Source organism: Anas platyrhynchos, chromosome 12 (genome assembly GCF_047663525.1).
Source record: "Anas platyrhynchos isolate ZD024472 breed Pekin duck chromosome 12, IASCAAS_PekinDuck_T2T, whole genome shotgun sequence".
NCBI lineage: Eukaryota > Metazoa > Chordata > Aves > Anseriformes > Anatidae > Anas > Anas platyrhynchos.
The window spans coordinates 15,809,148-15,833,103 of record NC_092598.1 but is presented as its reverse complement, the minus strand read 5'-3'; the positions used below and the strand labels follow the sequence as shown (position 1 = coordinate 15,833,103).

The 23,956-nt window shown below is 37.2% G+C and overlaps 1 protein-coding gene across 4 annotated transcripts in view; it reads left to right on the top strand.

The window, feature by feature from the left end:
* FTO (FTO alpha-ketoglutarate dependent dioxygenase) overlaps positions 1-23,956 on the top strand; it is a 243,140-nt gene that overhangs the window by 31,310 nt on the left and 187,874 nt on the right. For all 4 annotated transcript variants that reach the window (XM_027467172.3, XM_027467171.3, XM_072043739.1 and 1 more), the window contains exons 2-4: positions 9,724-9,801; positions 16,366-17,026; positions 23,782-23,925. In XM_027467172.3, the coding sequence (XP_027322973.1) occupies positions 9,724-9,801; positions 16,366-17,026; positions 23,782-23,925 (883 nt within the window). The remainder of the gene's footprint in view (positions 1-9,723; positions 9,802-16,365; positions 17,027-23,781; positions 23,926-23,956) is intronic.

Below are 23,956 nucleotides of genomic sequence, written 5' to 3'. Positions count from 1 at the left end.
GCAGGGCTATCTTGACTTGTAGGCCAGTTAGGAATACAAGCGTATGTAGAGGATGGCAAGTCAAGTCTCCCTGAGCAGATCAGATGTACGCAGAAGACTTAAGGAATCAGTTTTGTACGTGACCACAGGAGTTGAATAGCACAATTGGACCTGATCACAGCAAGCAGTGGAAAAAAATAATATTAAATGTCTGTATATGCAAGTAATAGAAATGAGGACTAGAAAATGTATTAGTCTTTGCAAGAGTTAGGACTGCTTTTTTTTAAAACAGCAGTATTTGGCAGGGGGAGGTGGCGACAGTTCTCAACTCGGCTTGACAAATGTATTAAGCAAAATGTTGATTTGCATTATGAAGTGTACCTTGGTTTGGCACAAAGCAAATGTCTCAGCAGTTGTACTTCTTTCATAGTAGATCAGTGCTCTCTTGTCTATTTATTTACCTGCTGGTGCACCCTAAGCTTATTCTTTAAATTATCCAAAGACAGTTTAAGAATAAAATGTGAGTGGAAAAAAAAAAAAACAAAACTGCAGAATCTTGCATTTAACTGTAGTAGATAAACCTTACAATTCTACTGTAAATGAACCAAGTACTGTGAAATACATATCCCAACAGCTCTTCTCAAATTTGCGTGAGCTGTGATGGAGAAGAGAGTTTTTAACCCCAGCTTTAGGACTTCAATGAAATGCATTCTTACAGAAGCAGACCAGTGTCTCCTGATTCACTGACCACAGGTAACTGGCAACATGATGAATCTAACTTTCAGTCAGTGTCTCTACAGCCTGCTGTTTATTTGGTTAGGCTGTATGTGCAGAAGCTGGGGAAAAATGGGTGATTCATTACAGTCTGGTCTGAACAGTTTGGGAACCATTGAACTAAAACGTATCATTTAGACAAGCATCGAAACCCGATATAAAAAGAATTCCCATCAAGGCAAATTCATCTCATGGAGTGATGATCTGCTCCAATGGTTAATTATCCTTTCTTTTAAATTGTGCTCCGTGATTCTGGTCTGAACTTGCCTAATATTCTTTCAGACCCTGAATTTTGCTAATGTTGGCTGCCAACTTAACGTTAAGTGCTAGCTTTCTGTTCCCTATGTGGCTTATTGTGGAGGCTGTGAACAAAACAAAGCCTTCAAACCAAACAAAATTAACTAAGTTTAAAATTTTATTCACTACCTCTGAGTTGTACAGTATGAGTTTTCTTTAACTCATTCTTGCTATGAGAAGAAACCCAATTCTTTCATTAAATCTCACATAGAGATGTTCTTCTTGAACTTGGACTTGGATGCCCAACTCAACAGGGTTTCATTAATAGTTGCCTTATAAAACCAAGGCAACAACTGCAGTTTGCAGGTTTTCTAAGCGAGTGTTATTGTCATCATTTGACCAGTGGTGCAGTTTATGCACAAAATCATCAGTTCTATCATATTAGTGTTTGGTGTTGTCACACAGGTTAGTTTTATGACTATAAAATGGTACAAGTTGCTCTTGCAACTGAATACTCTTGTACAAATATTGATGCTCAAGGTAAACTTATCTTCCTCATATAATCGGTGGTTATTGTCCTTGAAGTGGCTGCAGAAATGATGCAACTGTATTCACACTGTACTCCTGTGTAGCTTCAAAAATTGTCATTTTTGGCTGTGCTGTTTCAGAAATCTGTTGGCAATCTGTGTGACACCAGATTTGTTGTAGCCACAATCGCAAATCAGGGATGGCTGCCTTTAAATTGTTTTGAGGACTGGAGAGGGACCTGCACCAAGCTTCTACTCACAGGCTCCTCTAGTGTGAGAAATGCTTCCAGGAAAATGCATATTTATCGTGTCCTTTCCAAGGACAAGCCACAAAAATTGAAGAGAAGAGGCAGCAGAGTGCTGCTTGTACAGCTGCATTCCAGGGGATGTTGTGTACCCCTTTTGTCTCCTGCAGTGATTTTCTTGATTGTGGCCTATAACCTCAAAAATAAACTAAAGTTTGTCCCATAAAAGGTATTGGTATTTAGTGAAATGCAACTGACACACAAGAAGAGTGTTCCTGGAACACATTTCTTTTTATCTTTAAGGCATTCAACAGTCTTCCTGTCTTTTCATTATGGGGTGAAGAATCTTCTTAAATAATCAAATATGATGTCTAAGATGGTTATAAAGGTCTTAAAATTTTAGTAGGTTTGTAAGTGCTTTTATAGTTTTATAGTGCTTATTCTACTAATAGGATCTGTGAAAAATAACTTTTTATGCTTAAAAAATAAAAAGGCCTACAAAGATGTTCAAGTAGTGTGTAATGGACATGACAGTTACAGTTGGTGAAATTTAATGCTCTAGCTGCTTATTGATCTTCCTTGTAGCTGATTGCACGGCACAAGCATTTGCACTTAGCACCTGCTCTTTCTACATTTACACTATCTTCAGAATTGGTATCAAGGGGACTTTGGAAACCAAACTTGATGATAAGCTTAAGTACTTAAGGAAATACCTATATTTTCAAGCATCCATTTTATTTTCACTCTGCTTTTGACATCTGCTTCTTCTGGGTGATATTTTAACATGTAAAATATAGATGTAGTTATATACCAGGACTGCTGCGAAGCCCAAGGTTTCCTGGGAATGCTGGAAAGCTGCGCAAAAGTTCATTGCATCTTTCATCTTGCAGGTGGCTGTGATAGTTCATGTGTAAGCGGTAGTATTTGCATTGATCATAGAAGGAATCTTAAGAATCAGCTTCGGTAATTTGAATGGGAAGTATGCAGTGGGATAAGAGGCTAAAATAGCTGTACCCACAGCAGAAGTTGCAAGTTCAGAAGGTTTTACCTTGATCAACAAGTGTAAATTTCCCTCAGGAATACCGCCATTGCCTTTTTCCTATGGCCACATTTTTCTTGAGCTGGTTGGTGAAGGCCATCACCAAAGAGAAGTTGTCAAAGTTAGGGGTTGGACTGGGTGATCTTTAAGGTCCCTGCTAACCCAAACCTTTGTAAGGGTCTGTGAAAGTCATAGCTGATTGCGTTCCTTGTAGTGACTTCCATGCAGTTGTTCTTTCACAACACAAAGCCAGATGTCTGCTTCTTATGGTGCATGCCTTAATGCACACATCTACTAGTACTGCATAAGTTTAGATCTTTAACTATTTCCGTAGAAACTGAAGGTCCCATCTTAAGAGAGGTGCAAAGGGGTTGGGGAGTGGGGAAGCAGAGCTTTTCTGAGGAGTTTGTTCTGAGAGGAAAATGCTTTGTTCTCAGTGTTTTTGGGTTCTTTTTTCTTCAGAGGTGTTCCCTGCTTTTAAGGAGTTTCCCTCCTTTTTATTCTGTCTCGGAGTTAAAGGGGCCATGTAGTTGGGTCAAGACTCAATAAAATGGCAGTTTATTTGGGAAAACTGCAAGTGTGACCTGCTCGTGTATGTGTTTGAAAGGTGTCTGCCTACATCCACGGAAGCTGTAAACATGTTGCAAAGATTCAGAATCTTCATTTCTAGTTCTCAGCCCTTTAATTCTGGAAGTTCTTTGTGATCCACAAACAACATACTCATCTAGAAGTATCTACTCTTTTAAACATTTTCTTAGGTGCATGTGTGCTCTTGTTCCCTGTATGTGTATGAAGAAAAAAGGATTGGAAATCTGATTGAAACCTGATCATTGTTTCGCCCAGAGTTTGAATGTTCCTGCTCCTCACCTAATACAGCTGATCCGCTTACCAAATGGTACCTGCTGGAGGAGGACGCACACCTGGTAGCAGGAACAAGGACTGGCTGATGGTGGCCAGATGCTTGCAATATTGGTGTGAGTTTGATAGTTACACTGAGGAGACTTGGGGACATCTAGTCAGCAAAAAGAGGCTGTGTTTGAATGATTTATCACTTCAAATTTCTATTATAATTACTTACGATAAACAAAGTGTGACTAATCTACGCTCAACTGGGTAAGAAAATTGCCAGTTCTGTTCCATTAACAGCCATGGGCCTAAAGAACAGCGTTCCTGTAGGTTAAAACAACAATTAAGGGGCACGTAACATAGCAAGGTGGGGAGAGAGGGGATACGATTAGCAGAGATGCTTTTCACGCATTGCCAAGCTGCTTCAGTGCATAAATTACCTTTTGGTTCAGTTACATCAGTCGGGTCTGTTGTGCGTACGCATGGCCGGTCCCTGTGTGTCCCAAAACTGGGCCTGCAGATTTATCAGAGGACGGGCAGGAGAGGTTGAAATTAGTAAGCAAAGGCAAACAGTACCTTCACAGGGAAGATATCGAGCAGTCTTTTAGACAGCTGCTCACTTAGAAATTGGTCTCTGTGTGCATTACAGCCCGTTACGTGGCTTTTCTCCTGACCAGCTCACTTAAACTGCGGCCTGCTGCTTCAGTAACTGGGCCGCGCGGCTGAGGCGTGTGGCGGCTGCGTTAAATAACAGCGCCCTGAGGTGGAGGTTGGTATGGGCTGGTGTCTTTAGTCATAAATAATGAAATACTAATGAGTTCTTGTCATTAAAATGGAAACGTTTCTGGCATATGGCACCATGGGGCAGGCAGAAGAGCTGTAGGATGCAAAGTGTGGTGTAATATGGTCACGTTGCCTGCCAGTGGCTTTGATGGGCTGGATTATAGAAAGAATGTAGCATGGACAAGGCTGTTGGTAAGTCTTGAGTATAATGAAGGGTAATCTGGAAATATAACTTTTTCATGTGAATAAATGGTGCTGTAAAATTGGCCGGTCCCTTAAGATCTTTTAATGAGTGGCATTTGCAGAAATAATTTGAAGGAAAAAAGTTCTGAAATCTAATATATGTGATAATGGAGAAATAAAAGCTGTAATAGTGCACTTAAAATGTATTTTTTATTACTCTAGGTTCGTTTCTGACATAACTGGTTTTAGTGAGCCACTTGAATGATCTTGGTTGCTATGAAGTTTTAATAGCTAACACTTGGAAAGCCTCATAGTTTAAAGAAATGTCAACTTCAAAAATCATATTCCTGTCTTGAGTAGCTATCCTGAATTTGATCTTTTTTTTTAATTTAAAGATGTGAAAGTATGTTAGGGGATAAGGTTGTGCAAGTTCCTGTAAAGCAGTGGCTTTTTTTCCTAGATGGGGCCTTAGTATTATCACAATTCTGACCATATAAAATATTTATAATCTTCTTCCCTTATAAAGCCATTGAGCTCTCACTTCAGAGCACTAACACTTTTCTTCAAGAACGGCTTGAGGTAAATCCACATATCTAATGGAAAAACAGCAACGACTGCTAACCCAGGCAGACCTTACTATGTGTCCTCCTGTGAGGAACAAGGAGGGGTTTATGGAAACCGAGAAGTTTGCATCTGAGCTTGTGGTTCAGAGTCCTCTGTCGTGAGACTGCGTTCCAAGTAAGGCCTGCCTTGCAGTCCCTGATAACCTTTTGGATTGCACTGAAGACAACAAGACTTAAGTGTCTGGACTTTACTCATTGTCATCCTGCATCAGTTTTCTCAACAGTGTAAAATTGGTACTGAAGATGGCTGTTCCCCACTATGATGTGTACACGAAAGCATTGCAAATAAGGAATGTCTAAATGAGTCAAAATAAGTAATTGTAAGAATAAAAAGAAAAGAGGTAAATAAATGCAACAGTGAGATACTCTGTTTGTTTGATTTATCTTCTTTCATGCGTCTTTTCTATAGTGTGGTTCCTCTCTTGCTTTGTTCTGCACGATGCTGATTGTAAGGGGAAAGTAAATACCCTAAGCCTGAATGCAGGATTGTTTGCATCCCCTCATAGGTTGGGAGTGCACATGTCGATTTTGAAATTCTCTCTTCTATGTAAAATCTTTTTTTTTGGGAAATAATAAGACGAGCCTTTCTAGAACAATGAGTAACAGGCATGTTTTAGGGGATCTGGTAGTTTGAATAAATTTTAATTGTTCATAAGAATGAGTGCTTGTTGTGTAACTAAAAGCTAACATCTCTAAATATTTCATAGACATTGTGTCTGTCTGTGTCTTAGACTTGTGACTGACGTCTTACATCTGCATGGGATGCTGCTCCAGGCCCAGGGAGATTACTTGGTGTAGAGAAGCTGATGTTTTCCACTGAATTTGTGATACTTGGTGTAGAGAAGCTGATGTTTTCCACTGAATTTGTGAGAAATGCAGGACAGCAGATAGCCCTGGGGGTTATCTTGGAGGCACATCCTACTTGCCTTGAATTAAGTCTGCCTGTGTGCATAAACCCAACTTCCTCAATAACTTCTTGAGTGCATTTTATGTGAAGTACTGGAAAAACAAACTTTGCTTAATGCTTTCAGTTTTGTTAGGCGTTAGGAATTGTTGAGATGCTATGGCCTTAAGCTTCTGTAGTAATGCAGGTAATATGGCAATACACTTCCAATACAGTTCTTTCTCAACGTGTTGTTCCAGCCAAAACAATGATCTATAAATTGGAAAGTGACTGTTGTCTTCTGACTTGCTTGGTGATGAAACTAAGTGGGAATTGTACGTTTGAAGCACAAGCCTTTGTAGCCTAGATATTGAACTCTTTGCCTTACAATTAAGAGAGAAATGAAACCTTTTGAGAACAGTATTGGCACCCTGCAGGGATATATGTCAGCTGCAAAAATTTTTACAGTCACGTTGCTTCACCAGAAAATGCCATTAAGTCTATCTTTTCCTTAATATTGCTTAATTTGAAAATAATGAGCCATGTGCATATAACAGTACTGCATTTTGGCCTGACTTTGATATGTATTAGCTGTGTTTCTATTACTTTTCCTGCTCTGTAACATACAGTGCATTACTTCTATTACCATGAAGTTACTTCTGCAGGCAAAAACGTTCAGATTGGGCTTGAGAGATTCTACCTATTACTCTTCCACTTGCTGAATTTTACAACCAACCATCTCATTAGTATATCCACTTCCAGTAATAAACAGCACATATCTGCAAGATATTAACAATATAAGTTCATTGCATACTCTAAAATTGGGTATCAGTGCTTCTGGTACTTGCTCCATTCTCTGAAAGCCCAAGTGTGACTCTTCAGAGGTTTCTTGAACAGTGCATGGTGTGTGAGGACATCACAGGGGTGATGCACACAAAATTGTCTTTTCACTTGTTGGCATTGCTAATCCATGCGTAAAAAATCTTACTGGCATTTAAAGCATGAGAAACAATATTGATATCTGAATAAACTGTTAGGCTGTTAATAATTTTTCAAATGTTAAGGATACAATTTAAAAAATATATTTTTAAGATACTAGATACCTGCAAGTGAAGGCATTTTTGTAGTTAGGGGTTTACCTGTTAGTAGTGCCTATAAGCAATGCTGGTGTAACAGTTAGACTTGGCATCAGGCAGCCAGTATAGCTAGATCTTCAGGGTTTTTTTTGGAGGTATTTGAGAATAGCTTGATATTTTTGACATCTGTGTGACAGCTTCTTGCATAAGAGATGAGCAGCGTGTTATACCACCCAGCTGCGTATATTAGTCTGTGCATCAAGCTGAGGAACAGCACTTAGCCAGATCTGACAATCAGATGGGAACTAGTACTGCCTATACACAAGGGTGCATTTTAATGTGGTGTGCGTTTTGCCAACAGCCTGGTACTTGACAAAGAAATTGTCAGAATCTCTCTTCTTCCCACCTCTCTTTTTCCCCCAGTTGAGTCCATGTTGAAATGTAGGATTTCCTTCTGCAGTTTGTTTTACTTTGCATATAACAAAGGTGGTTTAATGTGTTTGGTGATTTCATGCAATAAAATTGTAGCAATCTTTTTTGGAACATGCAGTGTATTAGCACGTCATTTTCTGCCAGCTTAATCTAAATTTGCATTATGCTTGGTTTCACCGATGACTTCGTGTCAATATGTCATGTGTCCCCAGTGGAGACTAGAGACCTAGAGAAATTATAGCTTTCAAATTTTAGTGCTGCTATTGTCAGTGCTGGAAGAGTTGGTGAATAGCAGATTGTGAATGTGGAGATGAGTATATGAGAACTGCCTGCTCTAATTTTAGTTTGGCTGAAGTGATAGTTGTAAACCTCAAAATTTCTACACTTCTTGCTGGATTTAAGTCTGTTATTTGCCTTGATGCTTAAATTTGAAGGAATTGTGAAATTTCTGCCACAGAATACACTGTTTATTAATGCACTTCATAGGCTTGCTATAGGTCAGAAGCACATAATGTATAATATAAATACTACTTTCTCCCTTTTTTAGAGATAGGTTTTTTCCAATACTGACAATTCTATTTACACCTGTATATAGGACATATTAAACAGGTGTAATCCCAAAAGATTGATTATGATGAGGGAAATTTATGATGAAAAGTACAAAATACTGCAGTGACATCCAGGTGATGAAATAAGTAGCTGTTCCTGTATAATTTAGTTCTAGAAAAGTGTTTGTTATACCCCTGTTTTTAACCTATCCTGCTTTTTTCCTTTGTGTCACCACTTTATTGTTCTTTTAAAAGCTGTATTCCATTTCCGTCTGGTCTTCCTCATACAACATAAGTTTTGAGCGAGCTGCAACGTCACTTTTTTCTCCTGGTGATGTTTCTGTAGTTGAAAATATGAAAAATAAAAATGAGAATTGGAATCCTTTTGGTGTCTGAAACATTCAAGCACTATGGCAAACATAGTTTTATGACCTTGGAGTTGTATTTTTATTAGCAAGTTTTTGGTAATGATGGAAACTTGTAAAGAAACTGTCTTTGAAGGCTATAAAAAGAGGAAGAAATAAGGGGAAAATCATGTAAGTTTTCTAGGGCAGTACTTCCACTGTAACAATTTAACACTTTTGTTAACATCTATTTGTACCATGTCAATGTAGTGTCTGACCCTAGGTGGATAAATGTGAATGGACTTGTCATGGATTGGGATTGCTCCACTCCAAAAATCTGACAGCTCATTTCAAGCTTCTCTTGCACTTTCAAAGTCCTTAGCTGCATGCTTAACTCTATAATGCATACAAACATTTTAATTTTATTAGTAAAACATGGAAGAACAGTTTTTGGAAAACCAGGCTTTTTCTTAGCAATTTCTTTGCAGTAGTTATTAACTAAAGATTGGTGGAGACACTCCTTCCAAAACAGAGGTGAAAAGGGAGTTAAGAGAAAAAGGGGCAGAGAGAACCTCTTCAGTCAGCTGGTTCTTAGCTCACCTACAGCATCAAACCAGAGTTTTGGTTAATCTCCTGGGACAGCGGTTCTTGAATATGGCATTTAGAATATGTCAGGTTGTGGAGGCAAAAGTTTGCTGTAGGTGTTTCATTTGTCTTTTTTTTCCCCATTCGTACAGCCATTTCAGGAATCACTTCAGAATGTGGCCAACATTTAGGCTCATTATTTTTAGTAAAGTATGCTATTATTCCATTCAGTGGAATATGAGCTTTGTACCTACCGGACCCACAAACTTAAACAGGAAAAAAAAAAAAAGCTAAAAAAAGAAAGGAAAATCAAGAGTCAAAGTAGGAATAGTTCTGAAGAAGATGAATTTTCATCTGTGTTATAAGGACTGATTACCTAGAGAATATAAGAGGAAAAAATACTGATGTGCTCTGAAACTACTTCACCTGAATTACTGTTAAGTGAAAAAGCTTCACTGATCTCACATCCATTTTTATTTATTTACATTTCCAGAATTGAAGGTAATAAGAGCAGTTACTGCATGTTTATCTTTTTAATACAACTGTTTTCATACTTAACTGTGTTTTTTATCTTGCTTTTTAGTCTAACTTCATGTTTTAATGTTATTCCCCAAAACAGAAGAAAAAGCTTCTTGAAGAACTTGGAGAGAGTAGACTGCCATATATGACACCAGCCGATGCTGACTTCCATCAGTTGGTAACGTATTACTTTTTAACTGTACTTGTTTTGAACTGAATTGTCTGTTTGCACAGAACAACAAATACAGCTTTCTTCTAGGAGACACCGTGAACACTGATATGAAAAAAGTACCAACTCTTACAGTTCTTGCTTATGGCTGGTAAAGATAACATACTTTCAGATGAAATAAGACCTGTAGCATCAGGATATTCAGGAATTAAAACTTTGTGAACTTAATTTATTTTTAGGAAATTGGCCTGACCAGCTTTCAAAGTCAGTCTTTAGTTTGCTTCCATGCTGGAAGCTATAGCAATATGTATTGGAAGATACTGAAATGAAAATCTGCATTACAGGAATACATGTCTTATTTTCTATTTTCCTGAAATGTAACTCATGCAACAGTGAATCACTGTTTCTTATGTTTTGTTAAAATGAAGTACACATCACCATTCTTTTAATGTTTCTGTGACTTGTAAAGAGAATGTATTTATGGTTAGATGATGGCAAAATAAGAAAAAATATGTACATAGAAATTATTTTTTTACATAGTTCTACTTTTATACAATAATTAACCCTTGAGGTTTTGCAGAAAAAATGAACTGTGAAACTGGAATGCATGCCTCAAATGAAACCAAAAACAAGGGAAAATAAGCCTAGTAGCCCCATGAGAAGTAAGCCAAATGAGTGCATTGACGAGCACCATGAAATGAGTCAAAGAATATTCTGTATCTGTGTTGGATCTTCTCAGGTCAGCTAGAAACCATATGGCAAGGACTGCGAGTTCAATCAGATCAAATGGGAGCACAGAAAGATAAAAAGCCTAAGAAAGAAACTGTTAGTTTGAACAGATACAGCAAATGTGTTTACATGACAGATGTGTCACCTGTCTTGTATTGACATATGGCCCAAAGATGTGTATGGTAGCATAAAAATGGGTCTGACTTTTCCCTTGCAAGGATGCATTTCTCTTTTTGCAGGATGCTAAGGCCAAGAAATGGTTAGCGTATCTCACACTACAGAAACAGGAAGATGTGATTTATTTTTTTTTGGTTGGGCACTGGATTGCAACTAAGAAGCATAAAATCAGACTGTGGTGTTGTCACAGGATTACACCTGTGATATTGAGCAATCTGTATACTTCCCTTGCCTTTCCACTTTACTTGGGTTGTGAGGTGGTTAGTGAAAGCATGGTTCTCTGTATTTCTGCAGTGCTGACCCAAGTGGCAGTAAGCTCTTGATTGGGATCCTTACCAGCTGTCAGAATGATGAGAACACATTACCTGCTGTTAACCAGAAAAGCACTTCTGTGAGAGAGGGCAAGCAAAACTGTACAAGAGCTTAATGGAATAACGGAATTATACTTTTTTGTTCTTTTTTTTAAAAAAGACATTCTTTTCAATCCTAAAACGATGTTCCCTTTCTGCTTTAAGCACTCAAGCAGATTATTGTTCTCTCCTTCATAGTCCTGTACTATATGCCCTTCTGTTTATTTTTTATCTGCTTTTGTCAAGAGATGCTACGCCCAGCATCTTTTACTTTTTTCCACCTTTTACATCTCTGTTCTTGTGGAGCTGACAGGAAAAGAGAAGACAGAGCTGAGGCTGCTCAAGTGGCATCTCATTTGCTTGGCATCAGGAATATATAAATACAGAACACAATCGGAAGAAGATAAGCAGAGAAATTGGACATGTTCAAGCCTTAATAGAGTTTAGATTCATTGTGTTTGCATTATGTAGACTTATACTTTCTGTGTAGTGTTTGTGTGTATGCTAGATACTTTAAGTATATGTGATAAACATCACAACTTCTGCATTCTTATGGTAATTGTGAAATATTATTTTAATCACCGCTATAGATATCACAATTTCTGTGATGCTTAAATGTACTACACGGTGGTAGGATGAAGTTCATTTTTATAGTCAGTCCTTCCAGGAGAGAACTTCAAGAGCCTGCCCTTAAAGCAGTATGCTTTGAGTGTGTTGGAACAGTTATGTGGGATGTAAATCAAAACTACTTGGAACTAAGAGGCATGGAAATGTACAATCTGGACAAAACTAAGTTCTGTCACAAGCAAATCTTCACTGACATCCTCTTTCAGTGCATGTCTTGCCTGATGAAGGATTTTAGTAATGGCCCCCACACTACCAGCTGAAACAATGTAATGTTTAAAGCTGCGTATGAGCAAGAAAGCCTGTTTAAAAAAAAAAAATCCAATTGCAAATATGTGAAGTAGATACTGTCATTTCATGATGTGTCAGTTTGCTTATCAAGGGTTCTTATTGCTGGTTTCCAGCTTTATCATCACTTGAGCTACGCAGTAGGTTGATTCTCTGCATTGAGTACCTCTGTTGCAAGTACAAGCATGGCTCTGCTTGAAATAGTGTGTGTGTAACATTCATATGGGGAATTCAGCATCAAATGTGCCTTTTTTGCCCTTAGTTGCCAGTCACATAACCACTTTGTTCAGCGAACAGTGAATTGACCTTTAATACTTGCTGTCAGAGTTACAACATACAGTACATGATTCTTCCCCCTTCCCCATCCCCCAAAAACAACGAGGTGTCCAGTGTGAACCCGGTGCTCACCCCGTGCTCTGATCTCTTAATGCTTTCCTTATGTTAGATGTAGCACAATGACTGGTTGGAGACTTAAAGAAGTCCAAAGTGTTTTCATGTAATGTGTCGGAAATGTGTTTCCACTCCCTGACTTCTGAGATATCAGCGTGGTGTTTATTTAAGGTAGAATCTTCAGTACAACGTGTAAAACTTAATGATAATGTAGTTCTGAAGCGTGTAATCTTCAAACAGAACCTAAAGGTAACAGGCCTCTGACCTGACCGGCTGGCAGTAAAATGTGGAAGGCATTACCTCTGCACTTCGGGAGGGAAATGCAATGTTGCTACCTTTATCAAATCTGTGTGCTTCCTTTCTAGTACATGTTTTCAGGCATTTAGTTGCTTTACATCATAGTGTTATTTCCCTCCTTCTGTTTGTAATAATTGTTTGGAATTTCACATGTGATTCATGTCAGAAACTCAGTGTATTTAATAATGTAAAAATGTGTAGTAACAATGACTTCTTAAATATGCCATAACAACCAGCTACCACATTACATATGCTAATCTGACCTGAGCACATCCTACGTACAGAATTATTTAAAGAACTACTGGGATACTCCTATAGAAGTGCCAGTGCTCTTTTAATACACATTTGCATAATGAAACAACTCGTGCAGCAATAATCTTTGTACATCACAGCATATAATGTTGTTCAGTGTGATTGTGAAGTATGTATGGTCTCTGTCAACCTCTACCCCCACATCTGACTGTAGCTTGTAGCTGTAAATACTTCAGACTTGCCATTACTACTTTCAGTGGTTATTCTGTATGGATATTTTTCACTGTGTTGTTCAAAGGCTGCAAAAACAAAGCACTGATTGAAACAAATGAGACAGTTCGTGACCTCTGAAGGAATTGTTTCAGGCTTTTGGCAATTCTTTCTCCAGTTGATGCTCAGTTCTTTTAATGAAAGCTGGGATCCAGTATTTTGTGCTCTGGATTGTAAAGGGACCTTCAGAGTAGATACCTTCAATGATTTTCAAGCTTCAGTGTTTAAAGTTAAGCATGTAAATACTGGTGTCAGAAATTATTATCTGTAGATACTTTTATATCAATTTTTTTTACCCTCTTTAGGAAGCTAGTTTTTGGAAGCCATAAAAATGCATAAAGAAAGCGAGCTTCACTTTAAGAATTCACAAGCAGTGGTAGCGGCATTTATAGATAAACTAAGATTTCTCATGTTTGATCACTATTGCTAAACTAGGCTTCCTTTTAGAGTCACAGAACCACAGTCCTATAAAACCTTCTCAAGTGTTGTTGGTTAACAACATGTTGTGATGCAAAAGTCTATTTTCATGCAGAAGGAAACGTGCTTACTGACTGCTTGATTTGTATTTTTTAAAGGCACCTTTTAAAATTATTTTCCTGAAAGGCAGGTGTAAGTCTGACTTGGAAGTGGGAGTACTAGATAAAGTGTTTTGAGTTGTACCAGCAGGACCCTGCAGATGTAAGCTAATGTGATGCTTTTGTGGTCATGGGTTTAGTGCTGTTTAAAAGCATTTTGAACATGAGCAAATCACAAAATGTCAGAGTAAAAAAGTTGCTCTTCATCTTTCTTATAAGCTCCCTTTAAGTATTGGAAGGCTGCAACTACATTAGCAAAATTTTGGGATCAGTGTTGTGCATCTGTGCGCTCTTGCCCTGTTGCCCAGTGCTTGCAGGTTTCACCTCACCTTATTTCTTTTCCCACAACACCAGCGGTATCTTCCTTTCCTCAGGGCAGTGACCGACTTTCTGACAAAAGGAAATGTGTTGTGAGCGGTTCTGAGCTTCCAATGTACTAATTGACACCTGATAATTGACACATTACAGCCTTTCCCTAACTAAGGGTATTAGTCTGTGTGTTTCTTTCATCTATTAGTGTTAATGAAATAAGCAGGAATGTAGTCTATTTAATAACTTACTCTCTAGTCTTCGTCTGGTTTGACAAATGGTCTCAGCAGTTGTTCCAGATGATTTACAGGCAGCCAATAAAAGTTATGATGATGTAATACTTTCTTAGAAAACCATATTAATAAAATTATCCAAGACTTCTTGGAGTGGGCAGCAGTATTTCGCATTCAAAGCAAGATGCTGCTGATGAGCAGCGCCAGGCTTGGCTGGGAGCTGCTGCGTGCCCAACGTGAGGAATTCTGACCTCCAGCTGATAGCAGAGATGGCGTGGTCAGAAGAGGATGGGAGGGAAGAGGATGTTACAGGTGGGGAGATGGGGGTAAAATAAGTTTGGAAACTTTTATAATTAAAAAAAAAAGGAAGCTAATTGGCATATGTTGAGGAATGTGAAAATAGGAAGGACCAGAACGTCAGGGAATATTTTGAAGATAACAGAATGCAGTGCAGCAGAATGGTGGCTTTTTTGACATGCTACATTCTATTATATTTTATTTACTTTTTATTAATTGCATCAGTTTTATTTTTTAAATCAGTCTTGTTTGTTCTCCCATTAGTTGACAAATAATCTACACTAAATCAACAGACCTATAAATACCTCCAGCATCTTGGTTACCCTTTTCAAATATTACTGCAGTATTAATCTTTTACTGTTTTGGAACTTTCTGAGGTTTGCGAATTAAGGGAAATCAGAGTTAACTATTAATGAAGTACTCTGACCAAGCCTTTTAAAACTTCTTAATCCAAACTGTTTAGGGCTGTTGATTAAACATTATAACTTACCAACTACAATAGTAATGGATCTGTAGTATTCTAAGAATTTCTTCCTAAATTACTTTCTTGTCTGCTGGTCACAGATTACTTCTCCTACCTTTCACTTCCTTGGTCGATTTTCTGCAGTTCCTAGCTTTTGGTTTATGTTTAATTCTCTTGGCCTCATTTTTTCCCCTTTGTTTTTTAAGGTGCTTTTATCTTCTCTGTAAAATACCTTGTCACAGGTCTTCCTTCTTGATTTTGCGAGATTGAGTAGTTCAGAACTATTACAGGCATTTGGTTTGTAAGATTTTAGCCCCAGTGATTGTACATAGTACTGCTCTCAGATTTATTAAATCTGCTTGTTTAGGCTACTGAATACATGCGTCCTTTACTGCTTTGGACTTGATTCATATTGGCTGATGTTCAGTTGCTGTGATCCAGCAGTAAACACTAGCAATGTAAGGCTTAAGAGTAGAGAGATGGAAAATGCCAGACTTAAGAAGGTTCCAGTAACATAATGGAATTAAGAGCAGTGTAACCCAACCATTTGAGATTGAGACTCTTCAGCATTGCAGTGATTTAAGAGATGGCAGAATGCAGTGACGATGTTGCCATCTAGCAAGGGGCTATTAAAATATTTATTGAGGAAGAAAGTAATTCATATGGTTTTATCTGATTTTATGTCCGTTTCATATGCTTTTATCCAGGATGGTGCATCAGCAAGTTATCTAATAGGTACCAGCAAAGTGGGTTTAGAGTAGGAGTGAGGCTGACCAAGTATTTCCTGAATACTTGAATAATACCTGAATAATGAAAGTATGGGAGCAGACCAGGGTGTCGGTCTTGTGCTGTAACTTCCCTCCAAGTACAAACAAATTCAACTGCAAGCAAAGAATTTTGATGGCTTTCATAATCTCTGACATCATTCCAGAATGATGTCAGCAGAAAAGCTATGGAAGTGTCATATGGCTATGAAAAGACACAAAGCTATCTATACTGCCTTATAAAGTTGATCACAAAGCTGTAGATGTCCTTTGATACATTTTTCAGTTTTAAGAGAGTGGAGTTGCTTTTAGATGACACTTTCTCAATGTTGTGTTGTGACATTAGATACTTGCCCTGGTGATACTCTGGTTATAGACTGCTGTGCAATATGTTGGAGTATGAATACCAAATAGCAAATACTGGCATCTATTTCTTTACTGTGTTTTAGACTCATGCTTGATGGTCTGTGAACTTATCCCTGTCCATTCCTGAATATATGAAATACTTTGGCTTGTGTGGAAAAATAATTTTTGTTTTTTCGTTTTCTCTTTCAGTGGAAGACCAAGTATTCCAAGCTAGTTTTCAGAAAATCTGATACAGTACCTGAAGAGCTCCATCAGATGGTACAAGAGAGCTTTTTGACCTTGCGAAAGCATGATTGTTTCTTTCAAGATCTTGTAAGGATCAAAGGAAAAGATTTTTTTACCCCAGTGTCTCGTATATTAATTGGAAACCCAGGATGCACTTACAAGTACTTGAACACAAGATTATTTACAGTTCCTTGGCCTACCGAGGGTTATGAAATAAAATATTGCAGTCCTCAAATACATGATGCTTGTAAAGCATTAATCAAACTTAATGACTACTTGCATATTGAAGCAGTCAAGGCATTACAAGGACAAAATTTGCTTGAGTTCAAAGAAACTGAAGATACCCCTGTAATAGATAGGGAGCAAAACTTTGCTACTTCTCTTAGGGAGAAAGGGTCTGTCTCACAAGATCAAAGCAGTTTTTGTGTACCAGAGGATGACTTCACAAGTCTAAATAGCAGAACATCTTATAACGTGACTTTATTAAATTATATGGATCCTCTACAAATGCTGTACTTGAAACAAGAGCCTTATTTTGGAATGGGGAACATGGCAGTGAGTTGGCACCATGACGAGAATCTGGTTGAAAGGTCAACAGTTGCTGTGTACAGTTACAGCTGTGAAGGTGAGTAATGGGAGGTAGTTTAGTATGACTTGACTAGTGAAATAAATGTCTAAAATCCCTGAAGCTCTTTTATGCTTCCTTGTGTGTACATACAAAACCACACCTGCGTGCTAGAGTAGGTTTGTCACTTGCATCTGAATACGTTGTGGTCCTTAAGATTCCCATTTTTAAGACCTATCTTTGTTTCCCCTTACACCTTTGCAAGATATACCTGTGTTTACTGCAGCTGGCTCTAGCAGTAGTTCTCTGAGTAGATTTAAAAACTGCTGTAATTGACTTCCCGATTAAGAGCCAAGAAATCAGAATCTGTCAAATATCTATTTTAGGCTAAAACAGGAACGTGTCTGCTGTCCTTTAAAAATAGTTTATTACAGTTGAGATCACTTTGTGTTATTAATCGTATACAGATGTGTTTCTGCTTTATAATGATTTTACTCCTGTCCTTTCCTTGGCAAGATCATTTTGGGTTATTCTTGTGTAAAACTACTACTATATTTACTTGGAAAGTATATACATTTTGTATCTACATGCTGTAGTGCCAATTCATGTCTTGTGAAGGACCTGCCAACACTTCTGTAGTTTAGAAGAGTGCAAATTTTCCATTAAAAAGACATGTCTGACAGGGTTTGCAGGCTCTTACTTAAAAAACAATTTAAATGCAGTATTAGGGGGGAAAAATGTGCTTGAAGAGCCATTAAATATTTTTTAAAGTACCTTTTCTATTTTAATCTTTATTTAAAAACAGAAATGAGGATTTTTTTTCCTAGCAATTCTGAACAAAGCCTTGGATGTTTTTTAATAGCTTCCAGTTTTGCAAACATAAGATTAGAATTTAGACACTTGATATGAATTTGAAAATGATCCTTTATGTATCATAGCTTACAAGTGACTTCTAGTACTTCCAAAAAATCCTTTCTTTTCTTCAAAACATGGGAAAAATTCACATTGGCTTTGGGTAGGCTTTGGCTGAAGACCATTATGTAAAAATAATAGCTTATGCTTTAATGTGCTTTCTATTGTTAGTTTTGAAATGAAGGGTTGCTTTGTTACTTAACATTCAGTGGAAATCACTGTGTGTATGTTTTCCTGGACATAAAACATCAGCTTGCTTAGCAAACTGAATGAAAAAGGATTCCCTAACCAGTAGCAGTGTCACATTCTTTTGTAAGTTTGTTTTCTCTAGCAAAGATGTTGCTGTCTTATGTCCAGTAAGTGTATTTTTCAGAAGTACTGTAGATACAGAAATTTCTAGAAACATGTAAATTAGAGAACCATAAACATGACAATAATAATAGTATTTGTGAAGATTTATGGTGGCATGCTTAAACTTTTTTACTTCAACATAAAACTTGCTTGCGGAGGAGAAAAAATAGTTGAGAGAGCTATAAATTAACAAAGAAGTTGCTATGTTTAGTCATTACTGTGTCATTTGAGTTTGTTTCTTGGAGTTCAGCTGGTTAGACAAGTAATTACACTGTTTTAAAACCACTGCAAATTTTATGCAAGACTTGAATGACAAGGGTAGAAATGTCTTTGACGTATTTACACCAAAAATTATGTAGGCATCTATGTGTAATGAGTGTGCTTTTGCCAAGAAGTACAAGACGTTTTCCAAAAAAAAAAAAAAAAAGCAAAACATAAAATAAAAGTTTATTTTACCTGAAGAATTTTAAAATAATGGGAAAGCTTACAGAAGAGCTTTCCAACAATTTTCTAACAGTTATTTGTCCCTTAAAAAAAAAAAAAAAAAAAAAAAAAACACACAAAGCAAAACACAAAATTACCCTAATTATTGTGACTAATTTTGCAGTGATTCTAAAAGTTTTGATCATTTTTTATTATGTTATATGAATAAATAAAATCATAAAAAAAAATCTTTGGCAGGAGCTGGCAAGATTAACAGCTCAGTATAGCTGGAGATGGTGTAAAAGACCCCTTTTTAGGAGGAAAATAATTTATGAAGTCAGATCTAAATCTGAAGGAAGCTGAGCTTCACTTGGTAGCTCTTGAGCATGGCTCAAATTGGTTCCATGAACTTTGGAGGGAGTTAGTGCCACAGCTTATTGAAGATTGCTGTTAAACCTTTGGAGAAGTGTATCTTGACTCTTGTTCCTATTTTCCATAAATAAGTTTGCTTTTTATGCCAGTATCTTTGGTATTTTGTCCACTGACTCAGTATTGATTTAGCATTGAATTCTCTCTTAAGTGTATACACGATGACAGAGTCATTATAGTATATATAATAAAAAGAGTAGAGGTGGTTGGAAATTTTTTGATGGAGCAGGTCTTCCTCAGAAAATGTTGATTAGATGGATTTTTAATTTTTTGGGATAAAATATGGATTCTGTAGGGAACTTCTACATCAGGCATGTAGATTTTGTTACAGCTGGCTTGATTCTCTTTTTAGCTAAGTTGTGCACATTTTGTCAGCCTGCTTTTCCCCTGGTTCTCTGTGGTCACTCAAGACCACCCTGAGTGAGTGGCATCTCCTTGTCTGGGGTATATGGGGCTTGCAAAGCTTCATGGCAGTGCTCACCTCTCCTGCCATGGAGGCAGAATCCCCAGCTCTTCACATCTGGAACAGCAGGAGCCCTGGGAGTCGAACATTCGTACTACACCTAGGTAGCTGTGTGATGGTTTAGAGATGCACAACTCAGTTTATATGCTTTTTTTTTTTTTACTTCAGTTTGCAGTTTTGTGTCATTTGTTATGTACTTACTTCATTAAATGGCATTAAAGCAGTTACGACTAATTGAAACAACTTCATTTGCTTGTTCATTTGTTCACTGTTTGATGCCGTTAGTGAAAGTTTAATGTTTGAAACTTTGATCAGTATTAATTGAAGTAGAAACTGTTTTTAATATGCCAGAGAAGAAATTTGAGAGCCAACAAAAAGATACTGGAACAAGCTGATATTCTAATTACTATCACTGTTTATTTTCATGTTTCAAGTGTCAAGCTGTTTCATAGCAACTTGAAATGAAATGCATTTAGAACAGCAAGATGGGATAGACATTTTGCTCAGTGCTCATCTGAATAGTAATGATTTTTTACTTAGAGTAAAATACATAACAGCACTAGGTTAAAAGAAGATTATCAATTGTTAAAAATAGGCTCTCATGGAAATAAAATATTCCCAATTTGTGTGTATACTGTGTGAAAGTGCCTGAGTGGTAGTCGTGGTGCATAAGGCATACCTGATTACAATCTAGAATGTGTTCAATTACGCTGTCACTACCATTATTTGCAATTAATTTAATAATACATATTACCTAAAATGAATATGCGAGTAGAATGATAGAATTATTGAGTCTGTAATTTGTAGATTTTGGTCAGTTTGAATTTATTTTTTGAGTGAATCACATTTTTATTATCAAATTACTCATATAAGAGTAGATTCAATCTCCCCTCCATTTACTGAGAATATATAATTCGTATTACCTGTTGATTTCATGACGTTTTTGACTACCACTATCATCAAATCACCTCTCCTTCAGCAAAGATGACAGAATATTCTTTGTTCTTGTTTTAGTGCTTTGAGTCTTGATATATTTGGACATAGTATTCTAGATGGGAATAGGTAAGAGCAATGTCAGCAAATATTTCCTTTTTTGTTTCTGTGAATGTTAATTGCAAGTGAGAGTTAAAATGTTAGTACAGTCTGATCCCTTGTGCTATGGCTTTTCAGTAATAAGGCAGATGGAATTACTCTGGATAAAAACTCATTCTTTCCCGCCAGCTACTGAAAAGCAAAGGATGGTCTGCTTTTTTCACTTACCTTGTATTTAACAGGTAGAAATTGTCATGGAAGACTGTACAAATTCCAGTGTAGAAAATTCCCAAATGCTTTTACATTCTGGAAGAATTTAAATCAATCTGTAAAGTGTTGAAGTTAATAACAAAGCTGGATGTTTACAGTCCTTGTTTGCAGCAATACATTGGCACTGATTCCATCCTGTAAGAAATGATGTCTGATTTAAAATTACATTTAGGATATAGCTTGGCAGTACAGTTTCAGTTGAAAAGAGACCATTTAGGTTTCAGAGTGCCAAAAACCTCTAGGTTTTTGTGCCAAATAGCAAAGAAGCTTTTCGAGGCTACTTCTACTTTCTTTGCTGTGCAACAATAGCCAAATTAGATCCAGGAAAAAAAAGAAAGTTTCATGTTGTTCTGTACCTAACCATGATGTGAACCTGATAAGATCAGGTCTGAGAGCTGCAGCATCTCTGCAATATGAGCTGTCTAGTTAAGGCATGGCATTGTGGCCAATTCTCTACAGCTACGTCCTCCTTCATGGCTCTATCCTTAATTACAGGTTTGAGCTATTACATTATGGCAAGCTTGTTACCTAGTTATGCTATTCCATTTGGGATGCAGGCACAAGGGTTTCTTGCAGGCCAAATTCTATAACTTTACTGAACAGAGTTCAAATTTGCAGATAGTTTTATCGTATTCCCATTAAGTGCTGCTACATTGGACCATTTCTATATAGTCTGCTCCAAAATAAATACATGTTCTTAAGGTGCTGTGTGTAAAGTCTACATGATTTACTCTCAAGCGCCTAAGGTTTAGATGCTCTGAAATGTTCTCACTTAAATGTGAGCTGTTGTTATCTTAACACATACAACATCCAGTCATACTTGGTGTGACATACAGAATTTTAGAATACCTTCTTGTTGGGTAAATTTTGTCAGTGCCATCCAGAGATATACCACAAATGCTAAGGTGTTTTTCCTCCCTCTTGCTTCTGGAAGAGCTTGTTTTTAAAAGCTAGTGTCAGCTTGCTTCCATTTGTTACCAAAATAACATGGTAGGAGCAATCAGTTCCAATTGCTGCTGATAATTATAAGGTGCCATAATTGAGAATATAGAGAAAAGGAGTCTGAGCTACATTTGAACTCTGTACTTGAGCAATAAAAAATTTATCAAACTGCAAAAAATAAGTCATTTTAACGAGCACATTCCAAAGGTGCTGGATTTATGAGGAGACCCCAGGAAACTTTGATTGAAATTGCTGTCTCTGATTGTAGTTCTATATTTTATTGGTGCCATATTGTGAACAGTGCTGCTGCCAAAGTGAATGGGAAAGCAGCATAACAGAGAGAGTTAACCCAGAAAGGTTACCTCTTTTTATAATATCCATGATATATTGCATTAAAAATGCCTTGAAAGCCATCCTATTTGCAGTTTTCAGAAAGCATTTTTTCTTAAATTAAGTTACGATTTATCTGAGCGGGGCAGAAAATATGAAAGGCCCTCGAAGACTTTAGTATTGATTTTTTGGAGTGTTTGCTCGCTCTTGTTTTCTCATTTGTGTGTTCCTTGACAGAAAGGCCTAGAGCTGCTCCTCAGCCAGAGCTTCAGCGGGATGAGAGCAGCAGCAGCAGGGGGATCCAGGCGATGAATGTACAGTAGGACCTTTAGCTAAGGACTGTAGATTAGCTTTTTAAACTAGAGCAGATTGGCTATCTGCTTCCTGATTGCAGGCGATACTTAATCAACATAGGAAGTTAAGACACTTCATTCATTATTAAAGGCTGTCCCCAACAAACGTTGCAGTGACCACGTGAGATGAATGACTTGAATATTTTGGAGTTGAGTTCAAGGTCAATTTTATGTGCGTGTATTATTACTGGAGGAATACGCATCTTTATTTTGGTGTTTTGTTCTAGATTAAGCAAAAACAAAAATTATTACATAAAAGCACGTTGGGAATGGACAACATGGGGACAGACTATTCCTAATGTATATGCAATTATTATGCATGCTGCTTTGGGACACAGACTATTACTAACATACACGCAATTACTATGCGTGCTACTTTGTTGATGATTTCTAACAGTTGACTGCTGTTCTGTGCCAATTGCTTATTAAAACTTCATCCTTTCTCTGTCAAAATGCTCTGTTACATGAGCCATAAAACTGTTATGCCATAGCTCCCAAATACCTTGTTATAAATGCTGACTGTATCTTTCAATTTATACTGCGGTGAAGTAAGCTTATGAAAATAGTTCAGAGGGATTAAGCTCTAAATACTATTTTTATGCAGTGGATTACTTTTTCCCCAAGCTCTACACATTCGTGTTGCTTAATGATAAGGAAAGTGTTGTGACAAATGCATTGAAGCTTCATTGGCTCTCCCACATGTTATCTATCATGTTTGACTAATAATTTTGAGAGAGGAATGATAGATATGATTCCCAGATTCTCTCCTGTAGCTGCTTGCCTAGATAGGGTTTTGTGCACATTTTTCACCTTACTTTGCCTCAGTTTGATTCAGTGAAATTGCAATTGTTAACAAATTCAATTGTTTAAGATGTTTTTGCAGTTTGACTTGAAATTATTTTTAGAAGTTATCTATTTTTACATCAGTGTTCTGGCTTTTTATTTTTTTTCCTTGCTTGCACTTCTCGTAATGTTGTAGAAGTGGGCACAAACTACAGCTCTCATTATGGGTACTTGAGAATGTCAGAAAAACTTGGTGTGTTACCAACTTTGATTTACCTTTACTTTGTAGTTAATATGAGTTTTCATCTTAGTAATTGCAAGAAATTCTTGATCTCGTATGGCATTTTTATATCTATGGTGTACTTTTGACTTTGGAGTTGTTGATTATGCAAGGTGGGGGTATTAGAGAAAAGTTAAGACTGTACCAATATGGGATATAATTAAGTTTGTGTTGTTAGAAGACCAGATAGTGTATTTTATGGTACTCATCTTATTTCTTCATGGTGTTTTCCCTTTTATCTTTATAGGTTCACCTGCTGAAGAAACTTATGATCAGAAACTGCAGGGAAGAGACCCAGCTGTTTGGCACGTAGGCTTGAAGGTAGCATGGGACATAGAGACACCTGGATTAGCAATACCACTTCACCAAGGAGACTTCTACTTAATGCTTGGTAATTTTCAAGGGACTAGGAAATTGAATGT